This window comes from Fukomys damarensis, unplaced genomic scaffold (assembly GCF_012274545.1).
Source record: "Fukomys damarensis isolate Sample0158 unplaced genomic scaffold, DMR_v1.0_HiC HiC_scaffold_25, whole genome shotgun sequence".
In the NCBI taxonomy this organism is placed as follows: domain Eukaryota; kingdom Metazoa; phylum Chordata; class Mammalia; order Rodentia; family Bathyergidae; genus Fukomys; species Fukomys damarensis.
The window spans coordinates 21,133,085-21,144,868 of record NW_022900937.1 but is presented as its reverse complement, the minus strand read 5'-3'; the positions used below and the strand labels follow the sequence as shown (position 1 = coordinate 21,144,868).

The 11,784-nt window shown below is 34.5% G+C and overlaps 1 protein-coding gene across 5 annotated transcripts in view; it reads right to left on the bottom strand.

Moving 5' to 3' along the window:
• Lrrc49 (leucine rich repeat containing 49) overlaps positions 1-11,784 on the bottom strand; it is a 136,301-nt gene that overhangs the window by 10,270 nt on the left and 114,247 nt on the right. For all 5 annotated transcript variants that reach the window (XM_033756001.1, XM_033756002.1, XM_019208033.2 and 2 more), the window contains 4 exons: positions 8,551-8,788; positions 7,070-7,255; positions 4,210-4,319; positions 566-719 (listed from right to left, as the gene is read on the bottom strand). In XM_033756001.1, coding sequence (XP_033611892.1) covers positions 566-719; positions 4,210-4,319; positions 7,070-7,255; positions 8,551-8,788 — 688 coding nt within the window. The remainder of the gene's footprint in view (positions 1-565; positions 720-4,209; positions 4,320-7,069; positions 7,256-8,550; positions 8,789-11,784) is intronic.

Sequence of the window (11,784 nt, the reverse complement as noted above, 5' to 3'; positions counted from 1 at the left end):
GGCAGGCACTGCAGGCTTCCTATCTTTGTCGCTTCCTCAACACCATAATACTGTATTGGCCCCAACAAACCTCTACACACAGCAAAAATGTAAAGGATTGGTTCCAGTTTTCCTGGCTAACTAGCTCTACTGGGAACAAAAGAGACCATATTACATGACTATGAACGCAGGAGTTAATGGTATAAAATGAAAGACGTAAATTAAAACATCAAGAGTCCACAATGAGGTAACAAACATGGCGATTCTGCTGTCTTTTGATGGTTTGGTAGGAGCTGCTGAGGCACCGACACGCAACTTTTATCTGTTTGCTTAATCCAGATAGAACAGGATCCTTGGTGCTACCTTGTCTAGATTTTTGGTACAGATTTCTTTTGAACATCTTTTCCTATTGAAAGAAAGATACGAAAACCATAGGCTCTTCTTCTCCTCCCTGCTCTATTTCTTCCTAGTTCCTTGGTGCATGCCCCAGCTCTATGAGCAAGAAGAGCAGAAGGTACAACCGCCAAGTCCCAAGCCGTGTGGGAAACATTCAGGTACTGGGTTCCAAAGATTAAAGGTATTTTACCTCTAACTTTTCGTTATAAAATTCCCTTGTGGTATAATTTAGTGTAGCACGATTTGTGTTTTCTCCTACAAGTCTTTTGCTGTCATTATTTTCCTCATTGACAATACCAGGTTTTTTCCCTTTAGTTTCTAGTAGATACCGAAACTCCTTTTTCCTGTAGAAAAACAGTAAAGAGATTTAGAAAATTATTTATCTGATTTATTAAAATGTACCCATTTTTGTTAACTTTATAGGGAAGCACATGCTTTATTGAACAAAGTTTATTATTTATTTGAGCTCAGTTTGGTACCCCAATTTTTCTAATTAAGCTATTCAACTCAAATTTTTTGTTCTATAATTATCAGTCATCAATATAAATGTGCATCAAGCATTTCTAAAAACAAAAACCTCTATCTCAAAAACATCAGTACAAAAATTAAATAATTTGTGTACAAAACAAATCAATTAAAGTTGCCCACACTGGGCTCAAATTTTTTATCCTTCTCCCAGTGTGCTGGGATTATAGGCATGTTGCCACCACACGTGGCTGGTCACTGTTCTAAAGAATTATCCATGGGCCTTCTCTGAGACTATGTGAAAGTGATTTCCTCCAGAGAGGAGGAACATTTGCTATTTCCAGAAATCTAGAAACAGTAACATTTAAATCTTCATTTTAAATTACCTAAGTGTTATGAATTCAGGCTGCAAATCTCTGTGAGGGCTTTCTTTTGTTTCTGTCCTTTTAGGGACAACTTTCTCCTTTTCTACTCACACCAAGGCAACCTCCCTTGAAAAATACTGAGAGTGGGGGTAAGATTATGCTTATTTCTGACACACCTTTTGCTAATGGTGTAGCCCCTGGGATATTGGCTGAATCTTGGGAAGATTTCAAGTTACATTCATTTTAGATGGGGTCCTGGGCTTTGGCTGCCATTATTCTTGTTGTGTGAGGACAGCAAAATCAAAATTTATTTCCCCGAAATGCCTCCAGGCCAAACCCAGCCTCTGTGATATTACTGGATATATTCTAGTCCTTTTATTTTCCCCTCCTTTCCTACCTACCGCCCCCCCCATTTCATGGCAACAAACTCCTAAAAATCAGAAATCACAAAAGCGATGAGTATCTTTTTATGCTAATGAGATGACAGGAGACTGGGGTTCCTAGGTAGCTGCAGGATGAGTACTAGGTTACCAGGAAGGCCACGCAGGCACTAGGAGAGGGTTCATCTATTATCTGTGTATTATCTGACCTCATTGCTCCATGTCCTCATTAACTCTAGTAATTCAATAGTTGAGCATTTGGATTACCTGGAAAGTAAATTTTTGCCTTTAATGGGCATCTATTTTATTTTCAATTTCTTACTTCTTTAAAAGTTGTTGTTAGCTTCATGAATTTCTATTTTCGTTTACTTTTTTTAAAAAAAGTTTTTAGCTTCTCACAGTGAAAGCATCTTTCATTACTTTCTAATCTTTCTTGTTTTCTAATAAGTACATTAAAGATGTCCAATTTACTTTCAGTACAGTTTTGGCTACATCCCAGAGGTTTTGACATATAGTATTCTAGTTGTCAAATACATTTTTATATAACTTATTATTTCAACTTTAATCTCTTCTTTATTTCAAAAGAGAGTTACAGGTTTTTAAAAATTCTTTTTAAAAAGGAATACAAAGAAAGAACAAAACCAAAACAGAACAAAATCTAAAAAGAGATTCTAAGAAATATACAAAGTACAAAGTAAACATCTCTACACTTTCATGTTAGTATTTCCTGTTCAGTACTTGTAAGTTTTAAATCATACATTTTTAAATTGCACAGGCACATATCTGAAACATATATCCCATTTCTTACAATTGCAGTATATTATACAATTATTTTATACCTCATATTTTTATTTTCTGAGAGATGTTTTATTTTCTTTTTTTAAAATTTAATTTATTGGTACATTCTAGGTAGACAGTACAGTTACATTCACTACTGGGCATTTTATTTTCTTAAATGAGAGTTTCCAATTATTTTTAGAGCTCCAAGTAATTGCCCTTATTGTATGGATGGACATTTAGTGAGTTTTTATACTTTTGTTATTATAAACACTGGTTGCAATAAAAATCCTTGGACACAAAGAATTTTGGGGCTCATGTAAAAAAGTTACCCATAAAACAAATTTCCTTCCAGTAAAACTGGTAAGTGAAAAGGAACTTTAGGGCTGGGGATTTAGCTTAGTGGTGCTGCTACCTGCCTTGCAAGTGGAAGGTCCTGAGTTCAATTCCTGGTACAAAAACAAAACAAGTCTGTTGAATTTGTTAGGTATTGTCAAATTGTCATGAAAAAGAATTGCAGCAACTTTCATTACTGCCAACAGTGTATAAGAACCCTATCTTACCATGTTTATATCATCAAGCTTACAGTCTTTCTACACAGTTATCCCTTTATTTAAAAATTTGCACATTTATAGCTTTGATTAAGGTGAAATGGCCTCCTTTTTTTTTTTTCTTTTTGTGGTACTGGGGATCGAATTTGGGACCTTGAGCTTGCGAGGCAGGTGGCAGAACCACTGAGCTAAATCCCTGGCCTTAAAATGGCTTCTTTTTAAAGGTTAGAGTCCCTTGTATTTTGGTTTTTTTGGAAAAAAAAATCTTGTTATCTTGTTTTTGGTTTGTTTTGTTTTTCCATTTCCAACTAAACACTGCTTTTGGCTCTCTCAACAATTGAACTCAGGGCTTCCCTCATGCTAAGGATATAGATAGATAGATAGATAGATAGATAGATAGATAGATAGATATTTCCTAAACTGGGCAGAAAGTTCTGGGACCAAGATTTTAAGCATATTTATTTGATATAGCATATTATTTAAATCCTTCATATTGTTTCTTATTTTGGTTTATTTGGTCCAATTGATAAAAGAACTATATTAATGTCTACTACAAAAGCTGAATCCGTCAATATACATTTCTATGTGTTGGTATATTTAAAAGCTGTCATCTTGGTTATATTGTTTCATAGCTACTGGGAGACTGTCAGTTTTTAGTATTATCAATTCTCCTGTCACTAATATTAATTTTTCCATATTTATTTATTTAGCATTTTCTCATATATTTTCCATCAATTTGTTTTCAACCGTTAGGGGTTTCTCAAAAACAAGAAGTAACTTAATTTTTAATATAATCTGATGATTTTTAATCTATAATGACAGAATTTCATTCATTAATATTCATTATAAAACTCACATGCTTTTTTCTTTCTTTCTCGATTTGTGTTGATTAGGATTATTTTTCCTTTACTTTTTGGTAGTTTAGAAAACACATTTAATGTTTTTTTCTAATGGCAGCTCTTAAATTTTTAATACATATAGTTTAATACATATATTCCCATCGATTTTGTTAATTTCAGTTAGTCTCTCCTGTGCTCCTATAGTCCTTTTCTATAGCACCTGAAAGGTTGTATTTTAATTATTTATGGTATATGTTTAATTTACTAGACTATAAGCCACACAAAAACAAGGGCTTTGTCTTATTCATCTTTATATCCTTAAACTTTGAGTAGGACCAGCCTCAAAATAAGTCTAGGATATACGTCTGCAGAATGAGTCAAAGGCATGGATGAGAGGAATGTGAAATTCATTACTTTTTCTAGTGTAGGAGTAATCGATAAAATCTATAAAAATTACCTGGCATCCCCCAGAATTGAAATCAGACGGTACTGAGGTAACTCAGAGGATGCTACATGTGCTAGGATTCCAAAGAGCCTTTCAGCCATTATCATATCGTTCTGGGTCACCTGAAGAGAAACAATGGACAGGGCTCAGACATGACAGCATTTCTTAGCTCGATGGAATACTCTTCAGGCTGAGGAAAGGACATTTTCTTGGTCTGTAGGGAGTAGGGTTTCCACTGCGGTTTCTCCTTCACCCTTGAGCCTAATTAGAATGAAGATGTACAATATACAACATAGCTGATGGGTAGGATGTGCAATGAGTTTGTTCCAACTTGTAAACTGTGTTTCCTCAGAATCATGCTTGAGGTACCTTAATGATTTTTTTTTAAAGAAACCTCATACTTTCTTAAATCAGAATGTTATGAAGGGAAAACTTCCCTAGTGTCAACAAGAGGTACTGATTTTATTTTATTATTTTATTTTTATTTTTTGGGTACCAGGGATCTAACTCAGGCCCTTGCACTTGGGAGGCAGTTAGTAGAACTGTAAGCCAAATCCCTGGCCCAGGACTGATTTTAGTGAAGTGGCCAAGGTAAGCCAGGGTGCCGTTCATAGCTTTTTCCTTGGGAGAAGGAATGCTCCCTGGATTAGCAGGGATGCTCCTATTCATTCTAAATTTATGGCAGTTTTCTCCCCACAAAGAATAACTCACCTCCAGAATGTCTTGTGAAGGTTCATTCCTATAGAAACCAACAAAGTACTAAGAGGACTTAGATTAATATCTGACCGTATTTTATAGAATAGAAATCCTTGCATTTTAAATAGCATCAATTTGTCTGTACTGTATAATTCATAATTCTCATGTAAGGGCCATTTTGTTCCTATGGAATGTTTGGCAATATCTGGAGATATTTCTGGTTATCAGAACTGGTGGAGGGGGGGCTACTGGCATCTAGTATGTAGCGACCAGGGATGTTGCTAGGCATCTTAGAAGGATATGTCCATACACAAGAAAGCCCCAACAACAAAGAATTATATGGCTCAAAATGTCAATGGAGCTGAAGTTGAAAAAACCCTCATAAAGCTAAATTTTGGATCTTTTGAAAAATCATTTTTAATATTACCTAATATTAATGTAATATTGTATTAGATGTAATGTATTAATGCAATGTATTAGACAAGCATCTTCTAAAAAATCAACTCATAATTCATAAACATTTTATACACACGAATCACTGCAGACTGACCCTCTGGACCTTGGACCTTCACAGTTAATGAGGATGCTGCTCCCTAAATCCTTGTAGCCAATATCCAACTTATTTGGTCCAATGTAGTCACCTAGTGGCCAATGCAGGCCACTACTCCATCTTTTCTTCATGTTCATAATTAAATTTAATTCTACCTTAATCAATATTATTCTCTCTTTTACAAAGAGAAGTAGAAATGTAAAGTACATTATTATATAATCAAAATTACATGAGTGGCTATTTTTTAGGTATTTTAATAAAATATAAATTATTCTTGGCATTAAAAATTTTTAAATCAGAATAAATTATATTGCTTCTAATTCTCTAATTACACTATTCTTTCTAATGTCAAAGTTCTATGAGAGTGGGTGTTTCTCTAGTAATGATCTCTATGTGGATAAATACACTATTTAGGGTTAGTCACTATTTAGGGGTCATTAATGAGGGAGAATCACTTACTCATATCCAAAAAACATTCTATTTCTAGTCTAGGCTAACTTTGGAAACCTTTGGGACTAATCATCAGGTCCTGCCAGGGACTCACAATCTCTCTCTGGGGAAGGACTGAAGGGCACACAACAGTACCAAAGATTGAACCAAATCTCTTGAGAACTAGCTGCAGAAATTAATAGGCATCGGAAGGCTCCAGATTTGCCCAACATAGTCAGCAGATGGCTGACACAGTGGTCATGACCTTTTATAGTTGATGCAAATTTCATATGGCTGCTTTACACCAACCCAGAGATCTCCTAGCCCCCAAAGTATTCTGGATTTTTGGAATTCTAGGTCAGAGGTAGCTGTAAGTGTACCAGCTCCAGGGAAGTACCAAATGTTGTGCCAGCAAAGCGGAATCCAGTTCATCTTACAATAGAGAATTATGCTTTTCAAGAGCTAGTGCATTAAGACTAACAACATGTTAAAGGCATTTTTCCTCTGGAGGATTATTTAAATGCAATAGAGGTATAAACATAGTTCTTTTCTCTTCCACATTAATTTGAAAATAACACATACTTTGAGTAGCTGTGGAATTACCTTTGAGACAAATTTAGTGAGTCAATCTAAAAATAATTTTCTAAAAATGTATTAATTTTCCAGTTATTCAGCTCAGGCCTGAGTTATTCAATATTGTCATCACACAGGCAGTGGTTACCAGCTATTAACAAAGCAGTCCAATGTTTACTGCCTCTCCTTCTCCTCTCTCCCCTCCATTTTATTATTCCCTTCCTCTACCTTATTAGTTCACACTTATATTTTACTTTCTCATCCCATCTTGCATACCAGGCACCTTAAAAAATACTAAGATCATATTATCTATAGAAGAGTTACTTTTTCTCTTTTTTAAAACTCTCACTCCCAGCAACATTTTACTTAGATTATTCACAAATAACAGTAAAAATATTTACTATTCACCATAACCTAGTTAATTATTTAATTTTCAAAATTATTCAGTGCTTTATACATTTCTGGATAGATTTTAGCATTTTGACATATTAAATGTTGACTTTTTTTCAAAAAACAGTATTTCTCAAAGTTGCATCATGGTTACTTAGATTCCTAACCATTTTAAATCACTATTTCCCCTAAAAAGGATTACTTTTGTTCTGCAGTTCGCCTAGTTTTGCTTACCTCTGTTCCATTTATTTTCTGCATACTAAAATGGCTCAGCCTGAATAGCACATAGTATTTCCAGAGGGTAAAATTGACAACTGGATTTCCTTGAGGGTCAACTGTCAACTGGTCGATACGACGAAGTTGTGCTAGTGCATTAAACTGCTGTAGCATCGCAAGATTTGTCTCCTTGAATTTAAGGTGCTGCAATAATAGAAGGCAAAAAAGCAATCAGAACATTGCATTTAGCCTCTTAAAATATTAACATTAAAGCTGCACTGACCATTCCCCAAGTCAATCTGTAAGCTGTCGGCTTAGTAAGTGTGTTTTCAATTACATTAACTCAAATGCATGCACTAAACATATAGCTTCAGTCCAGCCAGTGTATCATTGATAGAAGTCACCTAATACTGAACTCTAGGCGATTCCTTCTGCAACATCCTCATTATTAACAAACTAATTCTTAAAAGTCGAATACATATGAAATAATTCAGACTTGGGCATTACAATGATTCTATATATTTTATATTGCCATTAAACCTACAAAAATCCCTGAGAATAAAAATTTCAGAACTTACAAACACAGGGCTCACCACGCTCCTGAGAAGAACTACTTCTAGTCATTATTTCTTGTATCCTGCTACATATGATACAGGCTAGTTCATTCAAATCACTGAAATGTTAATGCAAGTGTTCTATTGGTGAATTTGGACAGTTTTTTCTAAACATATCATCTCCAGTTTTGCCTATCTTCCTTAGGGAGAAAACTTTTAAAAATTAATATAAAAGGTATCTGAGAAAAATCATACAGCTAACAGAGAAAAACAAAATAATTATAATTGAAGAGGAGAGAACTCATTAAAAATATCAGTTTCTAGAAATGTGTACTAATAAATAATACAATAACCTAATTGGGAAAGATTAAAAGTAACTTTAATGATACACTAAAATTCTTTTCGATGTTATTGTGGTACTACTATAAAAATTATATAATAAATGTACATGTTCCATAAATACCAAGTATAATACATAATGCTGTCCATTTGAATGCCTTATGAGATAGAAATATATAATTTGATGGGGAGGGAAGGAGGGGGTGTAGGGAGGGCAGGGGTAAGGGGAAAAAATGAGAATCAAGACTTGTCATGTAGAGGTACAAGATCCCAACAATGAATGTAACTGTACTGTATCCCTAAAATGTACCAATAAACTCAATTAAAGCTAAAAAAAAAGGAAATATATAATTTGAATAAAGTTGTTGGTATTTTCTACTCCATAAAGGATTGGTTTATAGCAATACAATTTCTAATATTAACACAAAACAATAAGGCCATTTATGATTACTAATTTAAATCCCAGACCAAAAAACCATCAGACAAAAGCTTAGTCTTCTTTTCAAATAGAAATTGCATAAATAAAAGTTAAAGCAGGTCTTTGGCCTGAACACACAAGTCATGATTAAGAATAATCCAAACATACTACATAAAGGAAATGTTTACCAGAGGATTAGGAAATTTCATCTTCAATTTGGGTAGCACTTGAACAATTTCATCAAATTCTATGAAGATGAAGGAAACTGTTGTGATCATTCCTGCTGTCTGAACACTCCAGTTCCGGTCCAAAGATTCTAGGGCCCCTGAGCCATAGAAGGACAGAGTGTCCCCATCCACGTCAACAAGGTGTGTGTCTACAACAGACAAGCCTTGTAAAGCACTGGTGAGTCCTGAGTCAACAGCCCTGCAAGGTCCAAAGTGTAACTTTCAGGGAAAGTCTGATCACACAAAATAAATAACAGAATAGGAAGACGTGCTGAAAAAGCTCTTTATAATTTTATATTAATTTCTAGAATTATACTCAGAATGCCTTTTAGACAAAATTACAATAGACTATCTGGATATTTTATATCATTTTAATCCTATATTTTAATTAAAAATAAGAACATGATGAGCCACTGCCACAACAAAATACCACCTCTAAACCCAAATGACTTACATTAATGAAAGATCACCATTTAATATATCATTAATACAACATTGATATCTTTTTCATGTCAATACAAATAGGATTTTGTAATCTATAAAACTATCGTGCTGAGAAAAAAATGTATTTTACAAAATAATATTTCTACACTAAGAGTCATACAATATAAAATGTTTACCAAACATATTAATAACTGTTAAAACAGTTTGTCCCTCAGATACTGGATTAAGTGGTAACTTTGGCTTTCTAATTTTTTTGTAATTTTGTAAGTGATACAGTTATGAGTAAAATCAATGTAGACTCCCCAATTTGAAGTAAAAATAATGAAAAACTACTCATCACATATATGCACAAAATCTCTTCACATACTCTGCGGAATATGGTAATTGTTATATTTTCAAAATAGGAGCCATATTTTCTATAACAGCCTACCTAAACAATAGCTAGGGGATGAATAAAACATCTTGATCCAACTCCAAATTTCTGTTGTGAATAAAGACATAACTGTTTACTTTATCCACCCTCTCAACTTCATGCCTGGCTTTGTTCTATGTGTTTTCATCACGGGATTTTTCACTGTCCGTTTTGCCCTTTGCATCTGCTCTGTTTTGTGCTGCTACACACTGTTGCAGCACCTCCCTTCTCACTCTGTACTACAATCACACATTTACAAACTTTCCTCTGCTACACAGTGAGTTCGTTAAGGCAAGAGATCATATTTTTATTTCCATCTTTGGGGACTCTAAGGCCTAGTTATGAGCTTTTTACAATGTATACCTGTTAATTATTAAAGATCTTCAAAAATTTTATAATGCTGTGATGCTGGAAGGTAAAACTGACCAACCTAGCTTGTCAGTTTATTATGCTTATTTCAAAGGCTCCAATTAACCCGTCACATATTTGCTTATTCAATAACAAGCTGGGCAATAACATCAGTCTATTCTAAATGAATGGGCAACTAAGAAAACACAAAAAGGCTTAATTTCTACAAGACTTAGGACTGAAGAGAGACAATAATCAAACACTCAACGAACAGCAGTATATGAAGAGTCTTAGATGACAGTCTTAGAAAGGTAAAGACTGATAATAGCTCAAAAACAGGATTCAAATTAGTTCAATCTATTGTGCTGTGGATAATATACTGAGTTAGAAAGAACATATAATTATTACTGGAACAGGATGAAGGATAGCAGTTAGCATTTCACTGCCACTAAAATAAAGAAGGCATACATCTATTGTAGCAATTATCACATTGCATTGAAATTACCAGTTGGCTCGTCTATCTCTCTTACTAAATATTGTGATCTTTCAGAACTGAAATTTTGCCACATTTAGTATAACAGAGCCAGCATCTAGCACACCTCCTAGCACATGCTTTGCTCTATAAATATTTCTTGAATTAATAAAGTGAGTAAAATGTTATAGGTATCTGTTGAATCTTTTCTTGTTTTTTTGAGACAGGGTCTCACTGTGTAGTTCAGGCTGGCCTTGAACTCACTATGTAGCTGAACTTGAACTGCAGGTGATCCTCCTGCTTCACACTCCTGAGTGCTAGGATTACAGACATGCACCACCACACCCGGCCCTGCTGAATTTTAAGAAAAATGTTCTAGCCATTACTGTAGTTTCACCAAAAAGGCAGAATCAGTGATACAGGTACAGATTAAATGTCAGCATGAGGGTTGAACCAGGTGAGGCAAAGACATACAATAAAATGGAAGGTAAAAGAAAGAAAAAAGCTAGTTGACACGTGTATACCCGATGGCCACAGGAATCAGCAAAGTAAGTTTAGTTTTAATGCAAAAATGGTGGAGGAATGAGAGTTATGTACCAGAAACATGAGTAAATCCTTTGGGAAGTGGTGTTGCTTTATACATATATTTGGAAGTGCCTTGCTTTTCTTTTTCTATATGATTGAAAGTTTAAGAATATAAACTCCAAAATAAAAGAAAGGGCATAAGAAAGGGATTGTTTATTTTGTGTAAATTTTTGCTAACCAAACTTCTGGGGAAAAAATAAATGAAATAAAAATGAATCTACAGTCAGCAAAACAGTACCATAAAGTAAACGTAATCTCCACTCATACGGGTCACGAGTGGATAGTTGCTAAGAACAAATGTGAGTTTCTGGGCCCTAGACAGGCTCATCCTTGTCAATCGGAAACATAGCACCTGTTAAACAGTCATATAACGTCTACCTCATTTCAGTGATTTCCAGGGTGAAGCTTTTAAGTTTACCCTCAAACTCTGGCCAATGTTTATTAACTTGCTCTTCTAGGGAGGTATGTTGTGATTTCCATAAAAAATGACTTAGAAAGCATGTTAACAATGTTTATATGTTGGGGACTGTCCTTGTGGTTTTCAGTGTATGTTTAGCAGATATGTCCACATCTGATTATAGATACATACATATTAATTTATTTGTTAATATTTGCTGAAAGCCTACTATATACAAAGCTCTGTGCTAAGAATTCTGGCATACTACTGTGGTATCTGTACGGATAAGGACAGTCACTGTAGATTGGATAAGGAAAATCTCTGCAGATCATGTGCAAGCTTTTGGACAATTATTACTCACTTTTATTAGGCTATGGTCCCAGAAATATAACTGCCCAGACTTCATTCTGCCATCAACCCAATAAACTCAGGGATATACTTTCTAAACTAAAATGACCTCAACAGCCCTTTTTTAGGTTTTTGTGGGTAGATTATTATATGTCAGGTTTTGAGATAGGCACTGGAGATAGAAAACAA